This window comes from Babylonia areolata, chromosome 7 (genome assembly GCF_041734735.1).
Source record: "Babylonia areolata isolate BAREFJ2019XMU chromosome 7, ASM4173473v1, whole genome shotgun sequence".
Classification (NCBI taxonomy): domain Eukaryota; kingdom Metazoa; phylum Mollusca; class Gastropoda; order Neogastropoda; family Buccinidae; genus Babylonia; species Babylonia areolata.
Window position 1 is genome coordinate 15613795 of NC_134882.1, and position 25120 is coordinate 15638914.

Here is a 25120-nt window from a genome sequence, read left to right on the forward strand (position 1 = left end):
CTGGAGTAGATAGGAATTAACAGCTGTGGATGTATGAAAAAATATCTATCCTTCCCCTCCTTTCCCATCACTCTCCATCCTTCCAATGGCAGTTTTTGTCAGAAGGTTTTGACCCATTGTCATACTGAAGTTACAATAATCTTCAAAAGATCTTATGGAAATCTTCTGATGACTGGATCAGGTATCTCAGCTACACAATTGATCTGCTTGTTAAATGAAGGTCTGCAGATTCCCATATGATGAAGTGAACACCATATTTTAACAGAACATGTATGTTTCCTCTTCACCAAATGAGAAAGTACACATATCACATAATCCAGAATCCAAGAAGCCAAACTACACTTTTGAGGAACCTTACATCACTCCTTTGTCAGATAGGAAAGTTATCTCCATCCAGACTGGCAAAGAAACCTGAAAGTTCCCTTTTGGTTAAAGGGTATGCTACAAGTATAATGATAACAGTATTTCACAATATTTCATTATACTTATAGCATACCCTTTGACCAAAATACGAATATGACCTGTAGAATATAACATGCTAGACAGCTGACTTCTGTATTCATCATACTTGTGAACCCCTCCCCCTACCTTCATCCTGATTACAATTCCTTGAGTGATTTGATCTGCTGTCAATGATAATAAATCATACTTTTGCATCTGACCATTTACATATCCTATGAAGGAATACAAATCATTGTATCTGTCCACATGATCACTTGTTGAAATGCAGACCTGCATGTATGCCCACTAGTCAGTCCAAGCCACTCGACTTTCTATTCAAATTTTGAAATCCTCAAAGCAAACTATGATTAATTGTACTGGGCATGGTATATTATTCTTCTATCAAAAGACCTTTCCATATCCGACGTATCATTGGGTTTTTTTTTCCGTTTTTTTTTTTCAAACGACCAGATCATTCATTATACACAAGTGCAGGATTGGCTTACCTGATATCAACCTACAAAACAAAGGAACACAAAAATGCCTTACCGCACGAAACTGACTGTGGTTCACAGCAAGCAATTATAAATTGGTTGATTTTGTGTGTGATCTTTTGTCTTTTATGTAGCAGGCCTACATATATACTGCTTCGTTTTCATAGAAGGCACAAAGGAGCTGAATGAAAAAGCAAATCTGATGCACACAAAAATAGTGTCATTCAATAATTCATCGTTTCCATTTTAGTTATATATATATATAATTTCCCTTTTGAACCTGAAGATTTACTTTGTTGCAAAATGGAAAAAAAATCCAAGTTTGCCAGCTTAACACCTGAAGTTGAATGTCCAAATACAATTACAATTCACTGGGCTCCTGCATTAACAAAAATGTAAAGACCAAATCTGTAACTAAGATATGTCAAAAATGCTTCAACAGGGCAGAGAAAAGTGGAAGTCAGCACAAAGTCAAACATGCACAAATGAATGCACACACACACACACACACACAAAGAAAAATCAGTTCAGGACAAACATGGGGTGATAAGACTACTGGATTTTAAATCAGTGGTCATTTCATGGGTGTGGCTTGTTCCCCTCAACTCCAGACCTTGTGGACTTTCATTGATTGAGAGCAATAGAATCAGAAAGCAGTGAGCAGTTGGGTGGATTATCCAAATTAAAGTTGTGTACCTCGAAATGAGTCAAAACAAGTATGAAAATCAAAACGGCAGAATGTGCTGAGTGTACACATATGTTACGTAAAAGAGAAGAGTAAGCTTATCAGGTGTGGAGATGTATCACTTAATTGTTACTTTTCATACTCTTTGTCAACAACATATTTTAAGTGGGTTTTACCATCCCCCCCCCGCCCCCCCCCGGAACTCTTTTTGACTTCCTCCTCATTCACATTATGGAAGATATAACTGTGACGATTATTGGCCAAAATATAAACATGTATTTCACCTTTTCTGTTTTTGCATGGACTTATATGAAGTTACCTGAAAACGGGAGAAGAAAAAAGCAGAAATATTGAAAGTTCTGAAATGGATACTTAAAAAAAAAGTTTCTCAGTCTGGACTGCAGGACAGGTGAAGTATGAATCCCAGTGATTCTGAAAAATTCACGACTCTACTAGTCAAATGCAGCAGTACAAACAGAAACCCACCAAAAAAAAGTACCATTTTGTTCAGATTCTCAACATTATTACAATATGGATTTATCAGTATAGCCTACTTCAGTTGTAACATTTAGCTCACCATGACCATGCTCTGCAACAATAAGTTAAATGAGACGATAATGATGGTGTGACCAAATGAAACAAACAAAAGACCATATCGGTTTCATGAAGGTGTGTATTCTGGAAATAAAATGACATTTCCTGTCGTACTTTAATGGTTAATAGTTGGGTGACAGATTTTAAACAAATGTTACTATAGTAAAATAAATACAAAATAAATATTATCGAAGTTGATTTCTCTTTCAGTTGTTCATTCCTAACCCATGTAAAATAAATAAATGGTTATTTCTATTTTTGAACAGAAAGTTCCTTGGCTATTTTCAAATTGCTGTGTACTTTCTGTGTCTTGTTGCAACTATTTGTTACAGGAATCATATTAAATGCACTAAATGATAAAATGAAAGGCTCTGTGCGTCCTCTTTCAGCTTGTCTGTTTTCTCATTAAACATTTCGTTATAAACATTGTTCATGATAAAACAAATAACAGAAAGAGAAACAAGTCAAGATTTGTTCTTTTCTTATTTTGTTCAAACAGTCATCACAGACTTCAACTAAAACAAGTACATTAAAAGCAACAAAAGTACCTCCACACTTGTTTCAGAACAGTACAAAATAGGCATAAAATAACAAGATTGTTATTACACTGTGAATGTCTGTGTGACAGAATTTACCAACACATTCTGTGCACCAAATCTTATTTACTGTGTTTTATATCAACACATATTTTGGTTGTATCAACACATTCTTGGTTTTAAATTATTCAAATAACACTGTTTCAGTTCTCCATATGACTGTACTAAATTCACAAATATCAGTCCTCAAGTTCAATATTTTGACAGTTTAGCCTACTCATGGTTTCATATACACGTTTACTACCCAAGTAGTTCAAAGTTACAGGAAGAATGTGGTTTTACATACATTCAGTTTCACTAAAAATCAGAGATTCTTACACAGCCACACACGCACACATACATTCACTGATCCAGGCACTAAGTCACACACCAATTCGAAAGACTGCGTCATACTACAGTTATAACCATTAAAGATTTGCTAATGTGTGGATTTTGGCACTATCTTTGTCTTTCTTAAAATTGTTGCTGAATTTTTTAAATTTTCGCACCAGAGCCTTTCTGTCCAAGATTTTGGGGGCATGGTACCCACTGGGCACCTGGCCCTGGCCAGCTGCAAAAAGTTTTCTCCTTGAAACAGCATCCTTATGCTTCAGAAGGCCCACAGGTAAATGTGGTGTGCCAACTGCTCTGACACCGACGTTGTGTGTTGAGTGTCCCCCAGCTCCACCTCTGCGCTTGACAGTCCTCGAAGCAGGACTGAAGGGCACTTTGAACACACCAGGACTCCTCACTGCAAAGGAACGTGGCTGGCGAGGGGCAGAGGCTAGTATGCTATGCTCTGCAGAGGAGTTGCTGACGGTTGTGTACTCACTGCTGGAGTCAGCAGGAGACAGGTACGAGTTGTATGGTGGTTGTACACCACTGCTGTCGCAACTGTTGGGACTGTTGGTTAGAATGTCATCACATGGGTCCTCACCATTTACTAGTCTGATGGAAGTGCTTGCTGGGGAAGCCACAAGTCCAGGATTACATGTTATGCACTGGCTATGGTAGCTTGTTGCACTGTCACTCGTACTTGACTTGCCTGGTAAATCTGGTCGATCTTTGAAAGGTGATGATGATCTGTCTGTAGATGGTAAATTGGAGGGACCAATTCTACTCACAGCATAGTTCAAATCAGAATATGGAGTTGTCAGCTCAGGAGAGGATGATGTTTTAAAGTCCCTGTCACCTTCCCCCCTCAGCAAGAGACCACCAATGCGGGTACTGGTTCGAGGCAAGCTGGAGCAACGAGGAAAGAATGAGCTATTCAAACTATTCTCAAATCTACTGCCACCGAACCTCTTGGGAGTGGAGTCGATGTCAGAAATGTCATGCCTGAAGGAAGGAGCTTTTCCAACACTGGACAGTTTCTCATGAGGTGGGGAGTCTGCTCCAATCACTGTTGCTGGGCGTGTTACACTGTGACTAGCAACACCACCATTGGAATGACTAGATTTTGACCGCCGCTGTAAAGCCCTAGAGCGTTTGTGGTGGCGTTTTTCACTACGGAGAAATGACTGGTGCAGATTCTCATCTGAACTGTTATCTAAAGACCAAGTGTAGACACTTCCTGAACCTGGGCTACCACTTTTAGAGGGATCAGAAATGAAGGTGGAAGATGCTAAAGGATGAGTGGAGCACCTTGAGCCACGTGATGAGGACCTGTGATCCCCAGATGAAGACCTTGCACTTTGCCGGTCATGTGATGAATGCTTGGAAGAATGTGCTGAAGAATAATGCGATGATGGACGAGATGACTGCTGTGAACGTGGCATAGATCCTGTGCCTGATGATGTGTCAGACTCATTGGTGTCACTGGAGGAAGGGCAGTGTTTACCCTTTCTTCGGATGACGCGGAACTGCCCACCCCTGGCTGGAACAGCTGGCACTAGGGGCTTGCTTACTGGCAAAGGTGCCTTGAAACGATCAACACTTTCGGATCCTTCCACACACCTTAGTGAAATGCTTTCACTTGAGCATTCTTTGGAAGGTGGGGAGGGAGGAGAGGCTTCATCACTCCCCTCCGGCACTGCCCCTAGAGTTTTCACTACTTGATCAATCTTCTTTTGTCTGTCAATGGTGAAGTCTGAATAATACTGCATACGCGAGACTAGTTCTTTGCTGAGATCAGGAACAGAAGATTGAGTGGAGGAACCGTTGCTGGATACAGGAGCAGAGCCTGAGCTGGAAGACAGAACCTCAGGAGAAACAGTGGGCTCAATTATCACATGATGTACCTCTCTATTAGCTGATGCAGAATGCTCAAGCAATGTTGTATCATCATCACCGGTTTCACTGAAGACTGGAATAACTTTTGTCTTTGCACTGTCTTTGGTATCCGCATCTTCCAAGCCTCGGTTAACATTGACATCAGGAGAAAGGTTATTTTGACCGTCATTTTGATGATGGTGGTGGTACTGAACAGGAACGCCAGAAACTGCCGATGCATCTTGAGCAGCAACAGCTTGTAGATCTGTTGGGCTGTTTGATTTGGAGCTGCTGGACTCCGTCTGAGCCTTGGCCAACAGCTGTTCTATGACCAGATCAGCGTACTTGGAGGACATGTCAACCCCATGGTGACGTCCATGGTTTCTCCTCCTTGGGGTGCTGCGTGGAGTGCTCATCCTCGCTGGCTTGGTGGGAGGGATGTTGCTGTGGGCAAGACTGACATTTCTGCTACTGCCTCGACACTGAGTGAGTGACCCTGCTGCAGTGAGAATCCTTCTGCCAATGACCTGTGGATCCAGCTCACGGGAATCAGGCGTCTCAGCTGGAGTGACAGCATTGTAATAGATGTCATGGCTGAGTCCTAGAGTATTCAGCAGGTCAAAAAACTTCCCCTTGATTTTCTGCAGCTCCTCTTTGAGTTCATGCTCATGGTGCTTGAAAGAGTTCTGAAACATATGAAAACCCCGATTTTTCAGAATGAAAGGTAACAACAACAGAAGTAGGAGATGTAATTAAAGGCTACATTAACTAAGTGCAAAATGTAAATGCAGATTCGAAGATGAGCAACTTGATAAATCACTGTTGGTTTTCATTGCTCTGTAACAACTTCACGTGTATGAACTCATTTATACACTTTTAATACAAACAGATTCTAATCATCTTTTGCATTTGATTCATCCCCATCCTGTCACAGTACACCTGCCATTAGTGAAAAGCTAGGAGCTAGATGTTCACAATAGGGAGTTAATTTCTGGTTGTTAGATTTTAGGCCACTCGCCAGTGAAGCTCGCTCTCCCCCTCCAAAAACTTATAAAAAGTAAAATCATACAATAACTCACAAACGTCACAAGCATATTCAAAACAAAGTTTACAAACTCACAATATGCACCATAAACACAAAGAGAACATACCATGCTACAAATGTAAATTCCAACAAGGAATGAGGCTGAGTTTTAGACCAAAACATCACCAACTTAAATATCCTGACATGACCGATATAAATTTGGAAGGCTGGACCACTGCGGTGTCTAGAAAGACCTCTGCACATTGGCCATGTACTGATCAGCGTAATGTCTGTGACCCTCCCACTAACACCAACCCTTGGTAGACAGTTTACACTGCTCAATGCAGTTGGCTCTGATACTGTTGAAACTGCATAACAAAATCTGTCAGTCTGAAAATAACTTCATTTCAGTCAGGACAGAAATCACTGGTCAATGTGTGCAAATGGATGCATGTGGACTGGAGTGCATTAATAATTCAAGAAATGTAAGACTGAATCAAACTGTGTTATCATTATTATCACAATTACATAACATTAAATTAAATTAAAGTATGCAACAAATGTTTCTGATAATCTGAATGTTTTCTTATCATCAATGCAATAATAATGATATGTCATACAAACAAAACTCGTCTCATCTTGAGCAGTTCCAACTTTAAAACTGTAGGCATCTTGGTAATATCAAATATAGCAACCATGCATTTCACTCAGGCATGAAAAACATAAAACATCTAGTTTTAAGCATCTTCTTCATCTGTTACAAAAACAAAAGTCAAATATAGCACTAGATAAAAACTGCATAATATGCAGGATATAAAACGATTCACACTACAATATTTGATTCGATCCACAAGTTATAAATATCAAAATGAAACTGGAAACATTGTTCACAGATCTGCTTGTAATAAAATTTTCAAAAAGAATCTTTTCTCAAATTCCTCTAGTGCTAATTAAGCATACCGAAGAACTACATATATTTACCTGAAGAAATGGAAAATTAGTATAAAAAATGTGATCATGATGGGAAGGGATTTTTTGTTTGTTTGTTTGTTTGTTAGAAAGTGTAGTGACATCATATCACTACATACTGAAGTTAATACATTTCTGCAACCCCCATCCCCCCCCCTTTTTTTTTTTTTAATCAATCAGCAGCCAGTTCTTATGACTCTGCAAACAGTAATGAACAAATATATGCCCCAAGAACAGCATGTACTGAGTTGTCTTTTTTTATCTATTGTTTGTGGTGTGTTGCACATATATATTTAAAAAACAAAACAAAAACAAAAAACAAACACATTTGAAGACACCAAGATGCAGACATCAAGTGATGAACATGGCAATTTGAATTACAAATGCCTGTTAGTGTTATAGTGTTAATGCCTAAATTTACATTTTCTTGCTAAAAAAAACAAAAAACAAAAGCAAAAAAAACAAAAAAACAAACAAAACAAAAACAAAACAAAAACAAACAAAAACACCCAGTGACCCACTCTACTTTTCTTTCTTTTATACATTTAAAAACAAATCATTTTCTTGCATGTCAATAGGTTCTGCTTAAAATGATTTTCTTTCCAAGATCCAAAATTTTCCAAGTCATTCTAACCTGTTTTCACAAAATTTAACATAATCAATTGGTGCAAGCAAGCTTCTTAAAAATTCTTATTTCAACTGTTCTGGCTGTAAATTAGTGTAAAGTGTAATCAGTCTGAAAGGGCAAAAGCAGTCAACACAATAACAGCATACAACTATCAAAATTAGCCCATGTGTGATATTCTTTTCTATCATTTAAAAAACGACAACAACAAAAAACAAAACTTGTACGCTTACAAATTTTTTTTTTAAAAGGTTTCCAACCAAACCCTGCTGAAAAGTCACAAGCTTTCAAACCCAGGAAAATGCCACACTATTTCTCCCAAATCTTCCAAAACGCATCAACCTTAATACCCAACACCTGCTTTACCACAACCTCAGCAATGTGCACATAATATTTTAATACAGAAGACCTTTTTTCTCTAAATATTTATTTATGCAGTACACCTCTTAAATCTATGTGTACATTTATGAGTATTAAAAAAAAAACCCACCCCAAAACACACACACACACACAAAACTGCATTATTTACTTTATGGCAAGTCTCAATGATCTGAACTTAAAATTTTTGTCTTAAAACATGCAATTAAAAAAATGTGGGGGTATATTTTTGATTCAGTAAACAATCATGCTCTTGCCTCCTCCACAACCCAAGAAACAAAACTTGCATCCGAAACTAGTCTAAGGTTCGGGTTTTTCTACATGGCCAAAGGTCAGAAATTTATTACTCCCGAAGGCGTTCTGAATGGTGGAGGGCCTTTTACAGCCGTTCCTGAGGCTTGGCAAGGGATGGTAATTGACGGGGTGGATGAAAGATGTGATGTGGGTGGAGGTGGGGGCTGCTTTCACTGGTCAAGAGGGAGGGACGGGCGGTGGGGGATGGAGGTAGGGGGATGTTGCTGGAGTGATAAGGCAGCCTGTCCGTGAGCCAGAGATACTGAGTCAGTGGCAGGCTTGTTGTTCTGACCCTGTTGTTCTGTGCAGGCCTTGCCTTTCACAACTTTCACTGGCTTCAGTGACCCATGTTTGTATTCCTTGTCCTGTTTCAATCACTGATAAAGCGTGTGCTCTCTCTGTGTGCGTGTGTGTGTGTGTACGCGCGCGCGCGTTTGTGTGTATGTGTGTGTGTGTGTGTGTGTGTGTGTGCGCGTGTGCGTGTGTGCGTGTGTGTGTGTGTGTGATGATGGGGGGTCGTGGGGGGAGGGGGGACTAACTGAATTTAGTCTTGACTGAATTTAGTGAAAGATCAAACGATGTTCTCATTCCGTCTGTGTCTTCCTCACTTTCATTTAAACTCTTCCCCTAAAGAAATGTTTTATTCGCAAGCTCCTAATTTCTCCTTATCTTCGATATGTTCCATTTTCCTCGTCGATAAAGGTAATCCTGCAACAGACGACGATAAGCAGACGAAGATAAAAGGACTGTCCCGAGTTTCCTCTTAATCATCTCATCCTCGAAAACAAACAAAAGAAAGCAAAACCACAAAACCGCAAGTTTTGCCCAACTGAAATCGTGATAGACTCACAAGTCAACACAATACAAAGCAAAGAACTGTATTAATAAAACAATGTAACCTTACCTCCGAAACAATACGTTTTCCGATCAAAAGGATGCACACACATCGTGTATTCGGACACACTGAGGAGTGGGCCTACATCGATTGTTCACTGACGGGATGCAAGCCACCTCGCAGCAATGGCCACTACACGGCACACACGCACACTGTCGAAGCTCCCGCCACTAGCTTGCTTTTGTCCGTTTTTTTCTGCACAATTTTTTCACTTCACTAGTACTAGTCCTGTTGGAAAGACGTTATTGTGTTCTTAAGCTCCAAAAAATAAAGTTTTGAAGTCACTTTTCATTCAAAGTTTGTCGAAACAAGAGCACACAGCGATACCCCAAACACACAGGTGAGTCCGCACTGCGCATCATTCGCGCGCATGTTTGGCAACAGTCTCGCTGTGGTCATTTCGGTTTCTGTACTCCGAAGTGTCAGTGGCATTGCCTCGCTCTGATCGCTGTGAAGTTCAACGACCTCTGGGCTTTCGCTCTTCGCGGTGGTGAAAACTGCAGACTTCTCTAAGTTGAATTCTTTTGCTTAGCAAATTATATCAAACTAAAAACGATAACAAAATATATTTTCCTAATAGTAATGTTTTCCTGTTTAGACCTTCTTCTATCCTTTTTGCTTTATCTTACGCCTCTGCGCACATAGGTCAGCAATAGTCAATGATGACGGCTGACCTTCCAAATTGAAGACTGAAGATTTTTTTTCCCTTGTTCTTCTTTCCAATTAAATACCGCGCAGCATGTCAGTTCTGAGAGCGAAAAATCGCATGTCTTACTGAACATTAATTCGGACATTAAATTCGGAGGTTGAGTCAGATTCGAAGGTTGTATTGAATATTATAAAACTCTACTCAATTACTGTCATAGAAATGTGCGTTCTACATAACTGATGAACGTATTTTTTAATGCATGCACACAGTGCAAAATGATGGATAGTTACAAAGATGCTTAAAAAAGTGATCAAAATGGCTTAATTGCAGCACAAGTAATAAGTGAACCATTCATGCAATATACACATGCACATTCACAAGCGGGCGGTTCTGTCCTCGAGTCACCAATGTTCTCAGCAGTGTTTTATCAATTTATAATGATTCTCAGTCATTTGTTGCCTTGTCAAACGAAGTGTGAGAACTCAGACTGGAAGGGCATCTGCCACCATAACTCGCAATACCACGGGTTGTTGTTGTTGTTTGTGTTTTGTTGTTGTTTTTAAAAAAAATATTTTTTTTTTTTAAAAATTATTTTTATGATAACGTAAACGATGAAAACTGGGACAATACGTTTACGCGGAACACATTAGTCTGTTAAAAGCGTACGTCTTCCAAAGGACAGGAAAAAACCATCTGATTGCAGACACAATGAACAAAGCATGCTTCAGAACGAATCGCGTGTGCAGGCAAATCCCGACGCGAGTCATAACCTTTCTACCACAACGGTTTCCCACGCGAAGGGAGAGAACTGGGCTGAGCGAACGTCAGTTACAGGCTGCCCATTACGAGGGGTTGCAAAACGCGCCGCTGGACAGATGGTCAGTGTGGTTGGTAGGTCTGCCATGCTAGGAGGCGAAGCCTTTGTTGTACGGTAATGTCGGTAGGTGAACGCAGGCGGGGAGGAAAGCGCGTATCAATGTTTCGGTCTTACTGGAATTGAGCTATTCCTGTTCCGATTCTTTTGCCCCACATTGCTGGGTTTTCATTTACCCTGACCCCCAAAGAAAAGCAATGGAAGGGCCCGGGAGAGGAGGGTGGGTGAGTGGACGAGGGATGGCGAGGGAGGCCCGGACGGAAGATGGGAGTGAGGGAGGGAGAGAGTGGATGGGAGGTTGCAGGTGCCCGACTGATTTGGCTTTTAAATCAAAACTAACGTAAGGGCCTAATAAGTACTTAAAATGTGTTATATATTTTTTTAGTATCATTGAACAAACGTGTGAACCACACCGCAAAATCTGAACAGCTTCATACCCAGGTGGATATCCACATGACATCCAACAACAACGAAAAAAAAAAAAAAAAAAAAAAAGGAGAAGAAAACACAAAAAACCACGGACAACAACAACAAAAACAAACAAAAAAATAAACCCCCAAAAAACTGAGAATCGATATGGTGTGTTTGTGTTGTGTTGTGTTGTGTTGTGTTGTGTTGTGTTGTGTTGTGCGTGCGTGCGTGCGTGCGTGTGTGTGTGTGTGTGTGTGTGTGTGTGTGTGTGTGTGTGTGTGTGTGTGTGTGTGTGTGTGTGTGTGTGTGTGTGTGCGCGTTTCTTAGCAAATTTAACTCTTGATAATCAGTTCAACTCTTATAAATCATGCAGATAATTTATACCTAGGTATAACATTTATAATTATATTTCGGACGAGAAAGGACGCTCCTTCAACTTCACATGAACATACTTAAAACTGATAGCAAAATTCCTCGTGATGTGTATTTTCCACTTTGCAGCAGGAATTTCAGCATGAGTAAATTTCAGCCATGTGTTATCCGATGCTCAGTCCTACAACTGATTTGGTTCCAAGATAAAGGGAATACCGATTCCGGTCCCTTCCAAACATGGCACAGGAATTTACCGTGCCTGTTCTGCGTGCCTTATCGCGAAGCTGGAGATCTGGTGGTCGTTTACAGATGGGCGCCACTACTGACAGCCCAACAAGAGAAGCGACATCTGCCAAATGGCGTTGCCCACCGAAGACTCATTCAGGCGTGTGTAATTGCGTTCTCCCACTTCAAACTAACGAGTTAACGAGTCGGTGGGTCTCTGCCACACGTGTACTGTGCCACCTTTAACAGGTACGTTGACTGGAGCAGTATTGTGTAATCTTTAAGGTTCTGGTGCTCGACTTCGTCGATGTTTTCAGCTGATACTGACTTTCAGCTCCGCCATGAGAATACCAGGCCAGCTTTGGAACGAGTCGATGCAATTCGAATACAAACGTGTTCGATTTAATGCAATATATATACAATTACAGGCACACACACACACACACACATATATATATATATGTGTGTGTGTGTGTGTGTGCGTGTGTGTGTACCGTATACAACGCATAGCACAACTCTGCACTGGTTGATACACCCGACGGAAATAACCATGCACTCCAATGAAACTGGCAGAGGGACCTAACTAATGTCATAGATATACCGACTGTGACACCACAGCACTGTGGTGGTGTGTACTGTGTTCGGTTCGAACTGACATTGATTATCTCATGGGGGGAAATAAAAAAGAAAATCCGGAGGGATTAAAAAAATAATAATAAAAAAGCTAAGTTCAACCAGCCAAAGAGCTATGCATGACATAAACTCGTCCATCAATTCAAGCGGCTGCCGGTTAGAAGAAAAAACATGGAATGATGACGGTGGGCCCTTGTTCTGTGTGTTCAGCCAAAGGATGGCGCACTAGCCTAGTGGCTGAAGCGTTGGACTTTCAATCTGAGGGTCCCGTGTTCGAATCACGGTAACGGCGCCTGGTGGGTAAAGGGTGGAGATTTTTCCGATCTCCCAGGTCAACATAATTATGTGCAGACCTGCTTGTGCCTGAACCCCCTTCGTGTGTATACGCACGCAGAAGATAAATACGCACGTTAAAGATCCTGTAATCCATGTCAGTGTTCGGTGGGTTATGGAGACACGAAAATACCCAGCATGCATGAACCACGACAGAGTCATCGGCAAGTCGATGTTGGTCGTGTAACGGAAAGAAGAAGTAGTCTGCACGAAAAGTACCCGACGACTTATAAAGAGGCCATATTCGCATTCAAAGTAATGCTTGAGAAAAGTTCAAACCGAGTCACCGAGTGCACAACATTAAACCGGTATAGTCGTTCTCCGCCGTCAAAACTGTCATTCTGGTATCACTATCTGTGATGTAGTGTAAGCATTTATTGTCAAATGGATCCCCTCCCCCACATTTCGGGGACGGTTATCTCTTCGGCCATATAACAAGAGGTGGACGCCGGCAATAAACCTCTAACTTTCACATAACTGCCTCGTGATCCGACTTTGGGCAGCACGAGCTCAGCGGCCGAGTACGACTCGTGTTCAGAAGGCAGTCGAGTTTGATCCCCAGGGTGCCCAAAATTAACTGGTATTCTCTCTACCCAAATTCATGCGTCGTTCAGTTATGTAGGTCATTCTTCTTTCGTACTAAGAAATGGCAAAACGTTGAATAAAACGGCATGTCGTCTTAGGTAGCAGATTTATAGTACTCACAACAGAACATATCAGCAATATTGAAAAGTAAAAGTTTGGTGGAAAATGTGCATGTTCCGTGCTCGAGCGCCTGGAATAACTAAAACGTGTTCCTTTTTTTTTTTTTTTTTTCCTTTTTCCTTTTTCCGTTTGTGCTAATGTCTGAGACATACAGCGCGTATGTTCACGCCCGCGCACGCATGCGTGCGTCCACATCCGCAGGTAACTATGAAGACCAGATATTCCACACCAAAAAAACCACAACCCCCCCCCCAAAAAAAAAAAAAAAAAAACAAAAAAACACCACCAAAAAAAACCAACAACCTTTATTGGGAATCATCTCAAATGATATTTTCACATTTGATTCATAAACTGGTTTTGTGGCGTACAAACTAATCCTTCCATAATGGCCTTGTGGGCGTCCTCCTTTCTTCCCTTCAGACGCCCGGGTCGTTCAGCCAGGTGCCAGCTGCACATTTTCTCCCCCCCCCCACCCCCCAGTTCCACACATCAGCCCATCATCACTCTGCCCTCTGATTCCGGAGCTTCCTGCTTCCTCCCCCCAGCACCCTCTTCCTTCACCTGTACCACACCTCGCTTGTTCCTATGGACCTGAGGCGAATCATCTGCCTGGGTGGACGGCATACGGAGGGAACTGAAGCCCCATATTCTATACTTCGTGTTAAACCGGCTTTCAACCTGATTACCAACCTGTACACCATTCTAAACACAACACCTGTCGAGAGAAACGTAATACCATTGAACTGAACTCTGCTAGACTCTGCCCCTTGCTGCAGGTGTAGGTCGCGTCCCACACCGTAATGGCTTCTGATGAATCCGAAGCAGCAGCAATTAATTAAACGACACTTTCGTGCTTTCCATGTATGCTGTCAATATTCAAAAGATCAACTCCAAATTACTTACAACCTATCATTCCCATTGCCGCCTTCTGTTCGAGCCACTTAGACCAACCTTCGTTTGATTCATCTATTGACCGTAATTGCCCTTCGTTTAATTCATCTATTGACCGTAATTGCCCTTAATCAACTTCACGGGGTGATCCAGTGTGAGAAGTGATCTTGATAATGATTTCTTATCCGGGTCAGTCTCGTACCGGGGTGACCTAGAGTGAGTAGGGATCTTAATTATTTCTTATCTCAGTATCTGGGTCCCGTGTTGGGGGTGGGGGTGGGGGTGGGGGTGGGAGAGTGTGGGGGGTGGGGGGGGGGGGGGGGGGGGGCGGCGGGGCGCAGGGAAATTGTGTGTGTGTGTGTGTGTGTGTGTGTGTGTGTGTGTGTGTCGGGGCTCGTGTACGTTTATGTGTGTTTGTGCTTTCATATCTGTGAAACTGCATGTTGTTGCATTTCTGATATACATGTGTGTGTGTATACTGCATGTGTGTGAATGTATGTCTGCATGTTTTACATTTATTATTATTTATTTATTTATTTATTTATTAATTTATTATTATTATTATTATATATATATTTTTTTTTTCTCAAGGCCCGACTAAGCGCGTTGGGTTACGCTGCTGGTCAGGCATCTGCTTGGCAGATGCGGTGTAGCGTATATGGATTTGTCCGAACGCAGTGACGCCTCCCTGAGCTACTGATACTGAAACTGATGCTGAAAATATCGAAATACAGACGGACACTAAAAGCCAGCCTCATACCATTATCATAAAACAATGTTTACTTACCATCCGAGCCCAGCACTCGGCCAAATCGTCCACGGTGCTGTTCAGGGACGGTGTCACGTCCATCATCTGCTCCGATCTGTCCACCTCCCTCTCGGAATCAGCTGGGGTAAAAAATGTGTTCGTCTGTGGTGTCACTGAACAAAGCGATTCTTGCTGGTTGTCGGGGGAGCCATCCCACACGGACGTCCCTGCCGAATTTTCGTTGGCAAGGTGAACTGCTGCCACCTGAGGAGTGTGCAACTTCGGCTGCGGCGGGGATGTAGGGGCCTTCATGCTGGGGTTAACCATCACAGAGGTAGTGGCTATAATACAGGATGTCGTATCTGATACAATTGATTTTGAGTGTGCTGTGCTAGAGGTGGTCTGGATGCCGAAGGTGGGATTACCCATTACAAAGTTTGAGGGCACAATGCTGGGTGTCCTTTCTGAGGGAGTTGAATTTAAATGCACCGAGTTTGATTGCAGCTGTGCACCAAAAGTGGAGTTCCCCACCACAGAGTTTGAGGCCAGAATACAGGGTGTCTCGGATGTACCTGACCTAGACTGTACAGCACTGGACAGGCACTGTACACCGAAAGTAGAATTGCCCATTACCGAGTCAGTAACCAGTAAACTAGGTGTACACCTCGTAATGCTAGCACTAGGTGGTTGCAGCGAGAAGGGGGACCTGGCAGCCAAAGTCATGTTGCCCATGACTGAATCTGTGGCCATGATGACGGGAGTCCTCCTCGTGGAGCTGGGAGCTGAAGACGGAGAGCGCGGTACAAACATGGAGTTCATCATGGAACTGGTGGCCATGATGGAAGGAGTGCCACGCTGGGGCAACGACAACACGTGCATCGTAGAGGCGTTCGTATCGGCGCCACACTGCGTGCTGATAACACGGCAACAGTCACTGGCAACAGTCCTACCACTGGTAGGGTCACTGCCGCCCACAACACTGAATGTATCTGAAGCAGAAGAGACTGGGGAATGTTCGGTGTCTTGTAGAACTGATAGGGGAAGCTTGCCCGGGATGGTAAAAGTGCCGCCACAGTTTTTCAGGATGATTGGAGTGCCGCGGATCTGCTGTTGGGGCGTGCCTTGTTGGCTTTGCAGTGAAGAGTCGGCAAACGCGGAAGGTGGTGTCAGAATGATACTGCTGCGCGACCCGTCTGGCAGCAGCTCTGGAGAGAACTGCGTCGGAGAGTGGTCTGGCTCTGGAGAGTCATCTGTCTCCATCTTCACCTCCAGCCAGTCTGAAACAGAGCGAACAACAAGGATGTCATTAGGGCCGTACTTGTCAGGCAGCGCTGTCAGCTGACAGCAGAATGGTAGCTCAAGCAATCACACCTCTCCCTGGTCAGTGAGGCTACTTTTCACCAAGCTTTCCACACGGTCTATGAAACCAACCAATTTGTTGAGGCTACTTTTCACCAAGCTTTCCACACGGTCTATGAAACCAATTTGTTAACTTAATAGAGAGAGGGTCAAGTTCAGTGAACGGATGCTCTGTTTGACTTCCATTAACTCCAAAGTTAACGAAGAGCTGCTCGCGGCGTTGTGACATCCCAGACTCCTTTACGCACTGTAAAGACTTTGTTGTTTTTTCGCATTAAACTTCTCCCGTCAAGTTTGTGTTTGGAAAGTCAACAAACAAGTTCCGACCAAAGATCAGGACAAATACAAAGAAATGAGATTTGACAAGCTCTTTAAACATGTCGCCTGCTCTGTCACACTCTCTCTCCGGTAACGGCTAATTTTGTGTGTGTGCGGAGTTCATTAGCTTAAAGAAACTAGCCGCAGTTAGCAGAAAAACTAGCAACTTTCTCAGGCTGGGGTACGACCGTCACGCCGCGTCTTTCGCTGCGCCGGTCAAGGACTAGCCAGGGGACACGAGATGTTATTCCAAGGCAAACAAACAGCTGCCGGAAAGAGAAAAAAATATTTAGACAGATGTGGTGCCGGTATTCATTTGAATGGATGTTGTCGTTTCATTTGACCGGTGACGTGTGAATCTTTTGACAAACATCAATGTTCGCTGCCTGGGAAAGGCGGTCTTTTTCAGTTTTGGGGCGGACAGGTCTGAAAGATCCGGAAAAACAATGTTTTGTGTATCTTGGAATTTATGCGAGTTTAAGATAGTTATGCAAAAGAATAAAACTAGAGAGTGCTCGAATCACATTTATTACCAGAGGATTACTCGAAACACACACACCTAAATGTGAAGCATCCGTGTAATAACACCTAGGTGATCAGCATGGGTTAGATTTTTTTTTTCAACACATAATACAGATAAATTGTAAGGGAATTAATCCTGTGACATTGCAATAATAACCTCGAGTATTCTCCCATACACTCAGTGGTTTTACATCTCCCCGTCTCTACGGCGGGTGACATTATAAGAGATCGTCGGTCAACTAATCAGTCAGCACATGTATGTTTCACGAACAGTCATGTTTTCTGTTATCTCTTACACCTTACTGAAAAGGCACCATGGTGAAAATGGTGTAGTGATCTGGCAGAACCACAACACCATGGCAGGTTTACGCGACATCTGGCAGGGTCATTATCCAGGTCAGAAGTGTGATGTTTGTCGCCCTCAAACCACCAACACAAACACACACACACACACACACACACAGCATCAAGCATTTAAAATGGGAGGTCTCTCTCTCTCTCTCTCTCTCTCTGTATAAAATAAAAAGTGACAGCCGTATAAATATGCCAGACTTTAATGAACGATCCCCACACACAATCATACACTGACACGCACACTGACACAGCGACTCCGGCACATGAAACCACATCCATCTTAGAGTGATGTAGCTCGATATGATCGATTTTACCACATCTACCTAAGAATAGTGTAAATTCATGATCAGTCCTATATAGTAAGCTACAAACGTATAAAACGTACGAGACCAAAAGGGTTGTTTAACCCCACCCACCCCTCCCCACACCGAGTTTATGGATCAGGGGCGACCGGTGATCTGTACAATCCTCGCGTGCACCAGACCTTCAGACTAGTCACATGCCATCACAGTCAGTGACTGATCCAACACGACCCGCAGCTGACAACTCACCCGAGTCACCTGAAATTCGTCATCACACCACTTCCTACAAGAGGACCTTTGGAAACAGTAGCCTCCAGTACGCGACACGACTGGACCCGTATGTTTGGGTTGGTTGTGTGGCAAATCATACCCTGAGCTCCGTCGGAACACCGCGAACTCGAGCGGTTCGGTTACCGCCCTTACCAGGGCCAGCGGTGTGGCTGGGGTGACTGCAACACCTAATTACATTCCTTTCAGCACCTCACTGACAGCTGGTGGACGCGTTACTCAAGCCGCACAGTTTTACACAGTGGGAAGAGGGGTTGGAGGGAAGGGGGGTGGGAGGGGCGGGTGGGGGAGGGGGGGGGGGAGAAGGGTTTTTGAACATTCTTTCGGATGATCTATCTTCGTTCATTAAAGTAAATCGCCGACATGATTCAAACTTATTTCTGATGCGTTATGTGAACGAATTTTTCTCGCTTTTGTACACGTTTGTATGTCAGAACTCTTTTCTTTTTCTTTTTTCTTTCTTTTTTTTTTTTTAACAGAAGTATGCTTAAAGACAAGTAAAACTAAAGTAAACAATGCGCTGTCCACCATACACCGACATGGTCTCTCCCACCCCTTCTTTCTTTTTATTGTGTATGTGTGTGCTAGCGCGCACACGTAGAGAGAGAGAGAGAGAGAGAGAGAGAGAGAGAGAGAGAGCGCAACTGTCTGCACCAGTGCGCAACACTTAACTGCGTGTTGGTCTGCAAGAGTTAACGGAAACTCGCACAATAAGAATATATATAATAAATGTAATAATGAAGGAAAAGAAATTCAAGCCCGAAGATGATTTAAAAAAAAAAAAAAAACATATAGGGTGAAAAATATCTGACAGCTTCTAGATTTTCAAATAAAGATAAGTGATCCAGTGAACTAAACGACACACATATCAAAACTTGTCTTCGTTGACAACAGTGGCTCCGACGGTGTAGCTCCACTGTTAACTCACTCAGTACGGCCAGTCTTCTCTTCTCCTCTACACAGACCCCTCGGATGTCCAGTGGGTGTCTGAATGACCCAACCCTTAGCTTCCCTCGTCAGAATTGTGGTATTCTTTGTCAACATTCACGTCTTCAGTATAAGAGCCTTCCGCTTGCAATATTTTGATGATGGTAATTGGGGTGAAACGCTGTTAACGTCGTCTCTTTCGCCGTTCGTATGGAAAGAGTTGGAAAGTAATGTCAATAAGCTTACATACCTTTTGGAATCAGTGCAAGCTGAATACGAACAAGACAAGTGACTAAAATATCAACAGAATGTCTCTCCTCTGCCAGTTCAGCCCTTGGTCTGCTCAGCCCACCAGACAACCGCCAGACACCGGGGGCCATCTGCAAACGTTTGCTAATCATGAGCAGATGGTCCAGGCATGACACAGCCAGGTGTAAGGCAGCGGGACATCCCACCCTCCACGGGGTACCCTCCCTCGTCCACCCACACCATAGAAAACCCCCAGCAAGCGACGAGTCCGCTTTCACAGCTGAGCTCGAGTGTGTGGACGTCGCAAGCTACAATAGCCACGTGGCTGTGGCCAACCAGAGTATTTCCGTTTAGTGCCCGTGTCCGCCATTGTCCGTGGGGAGTCGCGGTTCTAAAGTCGTCTTCCTCAAAAGGTTTCTGTATGAGCCATTCTCTCTCTCTCTCTCCAGACCATCTCAGTACAAATGGGACAAAGGACCTGTGAGCGCGGTGGAGAGAGACCTCTGATGTCATAACCGCGGATGGATGGAAGATTGATGCTCGCCATTGGGGTTTGTCGCGCGAGTGCAGATGTTTCAGCCTTTTATTTTCTTGAACGATCATTGAAGCTTTCAGTCATCTTAATTCTCTTCTTCGTCGGTCAAGCAAATTAATACCTCACACCTTCACCGCAAACATCTGTGAAGACTTTGTGTGGGTGGGGGTGGGGGTGGGGGTGGAGGACCCTCCACTCTCCCACCTCTCGCATCTTCCCCCTTATCCCTCCATTTTTGTCATTATTATCCATGAAACAACTGTGTGTTAAAATGTTGGTCACGTTTGTTTAGAATCGCACTGGGGTCACGTTTGTCAAGAAAACAAAACAAACAAAAACTATATCAAGGAAAAGCGAGATGTCTGCATTATTATTGGGTTTACAGCTGTCTTAACTCCGGGAAAAATCGTGACATGGGCCGAGAGGGCACCGCACATTCCTCCAGTCAATGTTGTTTTGAAACGTTATAGAATGATCCGGTGGATTTTGAAGAACTCTATTTGACGAATTAAGAACGATTCTGTTTTGCCCCCCTTGTCTACTTCACGGAGCCAACCAACTTTTCATATTCCTGTTTTTACCAAGGCGGCACGATTTCGTTCCCCATCCCTCACATTTCAAACAAAAGCCAAGTTCCCATCAAGGTAAGCCTGTTACCTTTCTTACACTGCAAAATCAATCATTATCAATGTTTGTTATGGCTATTTTTATTCTTATTATCTATGTTTCGATTATTATAATTTGCAAGAATTTATTATCAATATTGTTATAACAGATAAAATCAAAAATGTATAGACTGGCTTATCCTTTCTAGTTTGGAAAATGCTCTTTCGGAAATGGGGGAAACTTTTCCGAAAATGAAAAAAAAAAGTTGGTCGCAGGAGCGCGCGCGTGTGAGTGAGTGAGTTAGAGAGAGAGAGAGAGAGAGAGAGAGAGAGAGAGAGAGGACACTTCAATCAGATATGTGTACATTTGTATATTTATACAAATATACACTATGTACACATATCAGATTGATATGAGAGAGAGAGAGAGAGAGAGAGAGAGAGAGAGAGAGAGAGAGAGAGAGAGAGAGAGAGAGAGGACAATCCAATCTGATATGTGCAACAGTGGTTACCTCTGACATGGATGCATGTCCATTGGACGGTCTGTCCGGTCATCACAGAGACAGGTACGGACGAGGTCGGGGAACGCGATTTGCTGAATGTTAAAAATCTCCCTACTGCCCGACTTTGCCCAACACCCAGATCTTCCATACGCTCATTCGGGGTTTCTTCCCCTGAGCTGTTCTCAGTTGTGCTTATTCCCGTGAATTTGGAGACACGATTGAAAGCGATTACACAATGCAGGTCTTTGTCATGCAGTTTTTTTTCTTAATTTTTTTTTTGTTCACCGTCACATTGTTTTCGCCGTGTCAGTGGTACTTCCCCTTCACTCAAGAACCCCCTGTACAAGGCCACAACCTGGCTCTTCTGCTGGGATGTGAATGCATAATGTGCGCACGCGTGTATTAGTGCCTCACAATGAAAGAGAGAGGGAATGAGAGAGAGAGAGACAGAGACTAGAGAGAGACAGAGACAGACAGACAGAAGATTTCTTGACAAAATAAGATTCAGTCCGGCTACAAGTCCGATTCTGAGGCGGTCGCTTCCACAAGAGTTGACACATCAGAAAGAAAACGCCATTTTCCACTCATCGTGACGGACACCACTCGCCCCCCCCCCCCCCCCCCCCCCCAATCTCTACGGTTGGTTAATCCAGCCAGCTTTTCACCGGTGTGTTTGTTGTTACTGAGACGGGCATTGTTCCAGGCTGAAGCTACCAGGACTGAGTAAAACAGCACCCGCGGGAAATCGAGCACAATATTTACAGCACCCGGCGGAAATCGACAACGATAATTATGGTGGCACGTCCTGCCGACGGCAATACAACTTCTTCAAAGTATCTCCGTCGTCTTCCGACCCGCAGGGCGGAACTTCTACACAGGTGTGTGGGATGACGGATGGTGAAGAGGTGATGGATGGACGCGAGGAGTGTGTCGTATCGAGTTCTGAGACGGGAGCGCCATGTTTGATATCAACTCTTTTAAGGTGTTCCCAGTGAAATCAGCACGCGGCTCATTATAAGCACAGTGCAGATCGAGGTATGCTTGTCGAGATAACTGAATAACTGAATAAAGTTAACTGAATAAAGTGAATGAAAACGCTTGATAATAAAGGAAGGTACTCAATGGGCACTCGTCCATAAATGGATGAGGTACCTGAAGCTGCTAAAACTAAAATAACTAACACGGGCTACTGTATGCAGTAATTCTCCTTCTTTTATGAACACTCACAAGCTACGTTCTATTTCTAACAAATACTACCTTTCAAATGGACAATTTTTTCGCACCACGAGCATAGACTTTAAAAAAGTGTAATGTATGAAAAAAGTGAAGCTCTATCATTCAGATTAACTCCATAGCTTCGATGAATGTTTTTTTCTCCTCTTTCTGAATATCCGTCCTTTTCTGATCATTATCAATCGCGTAAGAGGAACCTTATTAAGGACTTGAAACCTTTCTGCGTTTTCTGATTTATTATTCATATAAAATAAGGAGAAGCCCAATTTTTACCTGTCTTTAAAGCCGGCTTTACACGTTGAGTTGAATAAAACAATCATTCACGAATATAATTTTGCTGCCATGTCACACACTGACACATATGACAAGGCTGAATATTTATGCAGAAGGTTTTTATTTATTTATACGAGTTAATGAATTATCGCACTGATTAAGCTTATATTGTGCTGCCCGAACGCACGTTTTTGATACTAATGCCAAATGTGGAGGATTTTCATTTGCATTTGCTGTTATCAATCGTTTCTGAATGTAGGCTGCTTGGTGCTAAACTGTATATTTACTGACCCGTACCGTAATTTCCTACATTTGCATTTGCAACAGCTCTTGAATTCTGACCGATGACAATGAACTTAAACTCGAGTTCTCTGCACTGCTGATTGGTGTTTGCTGTTGATATGTTTTTCGCTTTAGTGGGCTTTGACAACTTATGGAGAATTTTCTTTTTTTTTAGTGTGTTAATACAGTATGTAGGACTTCACATTCTTAAATCTAGTATGGCGGCATACAATTTTGTCGTTCACTTGGTATTTCTGTGAAATATTGGGGGCGCCATTGCGGCCACTAAAACATCGGGGATTCAGTGGGTTTGGAGGAGACTGATGGGGCCTCAAAAAGACCCAATTCACGATAGCAACCCTGCTTTTCGGCAACTGCTGGAGGTATGAGGGCTTTCGGTATCTCTTCGGGTGCTTTGATGGCTTTGTCTTGGGTGGATTTTGATGATAGGAGGCCACTTTCAAAGAGGGTAGACTGCTGAGTGAAAGTCTTGCAGGACGGGGACGAACTAGCTGATGGACAGGATTGATGGTGATCGTGTGATGGATGGATACTTGTGTCGACAGGGACCTGTTGCGCTGGAGGACACAGACTGGCTGAATGCTGTGTAGTGTTTTCCAATGGGGACAGACAGATACTGGTGATCTTGAACAGTCAACGCTCCTCCTCAACAACCGAGTCCTAAGCAGCAGATTAGATATTGTTTTGCAGTTGGATTTTCTTCTCCCAAGATTCAAACGAGCCGTGTGCTTCCGCTTGATCCTTTTGTCCCAAGAACCTAACAGCCCTGTTCCCCAGGACTGAATCACGTTGGAATTTTCATCCTTTTGGATTCACTGTCTTTTACGATGCTTAGACAATAGTAAATAAGATAGCGCGTCTCCATGTTCAGTATCCGTGCGTGTGTATGTGCGTGTGTGGGAATGTGTGTGTGTGTGTGTGTGTGTGTGTGTGTGTGTGTGTGTGTGTGTGTGTGTGTGTGTGTGTGTGTGTGTGTGTGTGTGTGTGTGTGTGTGTGTGTGTGTGTAATTGAGAGAGAGGGATGGGGTGAAGGTGGGAGCTGCTCATTTTCCATTCGATTAATTGAAAACCTGAAAAAAAAAAGTGAAAGAAAAGGCACTTAAGAACAGACGGATAAGTGCCAACCCTCGGCATCAACAAGATTGAATTCTCCTCCTAAACTCTAATCGTCAGAATTAATCCAACAAAGCAATAAAACAGGAGCGCTAAACTGCATTAAAGCTAATCCAATGGCGTGTCAAACCTGCGACAGATTTAACACCGCTTTTCTACGTGCAAAGCCGTGCTTTTAGTCAGCCAGTCAGGAGAATTCAGCACAGATCATGGCCACGCTGTGGCACCGAGTTCTAAAGGTTCCATAAATCGTCTAAATGGACCATTTAGATCCACGCTGCCTTGACTCGCGGCGTCTTACGGCCTTCCCCTGCCGGATACTTTCTCGCCTTCAAAACGGAACAAAGGGACTCAACTTGGGACAGTCGGCCTCGGGTAACGGGGAAGTATCCGAGTGTTATTCATTGATCAATCAGTATCAAAACGCAAAGAGAGTTTAATGTGACAGCCGTTTTTAGTGAAGCCTGTGACATTCTGACGACTTTGTTCCAAGACATAAATTGCTTCGGAATTCAGAAGAATGAGAAACTGAAACTGAAACTGAAACTCTCTCTCTCTTTCTCTCTCTTGATCAATGAAACCTTCGTATTCGCATTTGTATTTTGTCTCTGTTTCTGTCTCTGCACACACCCCCCCGCACCTCCACACCCCCCTCTTTCTCTCTTTGTGTGTGTGTGTGTGTGTGTGTGTGTGTGTGTGTGTGTGTGTGTCTTTCGTTTTGTCAGTTTGCTACCACATCAGGAACACCAAATTAATACAGACTGATACAAAACACAGATGATACAGTCTGCCAGTGTAATCCTAGCAAGCGCTGGCCCAATCATACTAGTAGTGACACCGTCACAATTCACATACAACCCTACCCTTCATACAAACACAGACACACACGCATACCCCCCTCTCCATCCCCTCCCCCCACACAGCACTAAAAACCTGACCAGTTGTGTGGAATATGGTTTGCATCAGTTTTTGACATGGTACAATAAATGACACCAAATGGATTTATTCCACAGAATTTTGCCAGATGACACCACTCGTTGCCATGGGTTCTTTTCCAGTGCGTCAAGTGCGTGCTGCACACGGCCGCCGGGACCTCGGTTTATCGATTCATCTGAATGACCAGACGCTTAGCTGGATTTTCCAGTCAAACTGGCAAGAGCGCGATAGGAAATCAGACTCTCATGGGCTCTCTGTATTGGCAAATGAGCGT

General features: G+C 43.2%; 1 protein-coding gene across 2 annotated transcripts in view; it reads right to left on the bottom strand.

Moving 5' to 3' along the window:
• Positions 1-1910: 1910 nt before the first annotated feature.
• LOC143284168 (uncharacterized) overlaps positions 1911-25120 on the bottom strand; it is a 42408-nt gene continuing 19198 nt past the window's right edge. The window contains exons 2-3 of one of the 2 annotated variants that reach the window (XM_076590830.1): positions 15066-16303; positions 1911-5686 (exon numbers count right to left, since the gene is read on the bottom strand). In XM_076590830.1, coding sequence (XP_076446945.1) covers positions 3218-5686; positions 15066-16303 — 3707 coding nt within the window. In that variant the 3' untranslated portion in view covers positions 1911-3217. Of the gene's footprint in view, positions 5687-9194; positions 9502-15065; positions 16304-25120 lie in introns of those variants that run through there. The other variant, XR_013055502.1, reaches the window with a different exon arrangement.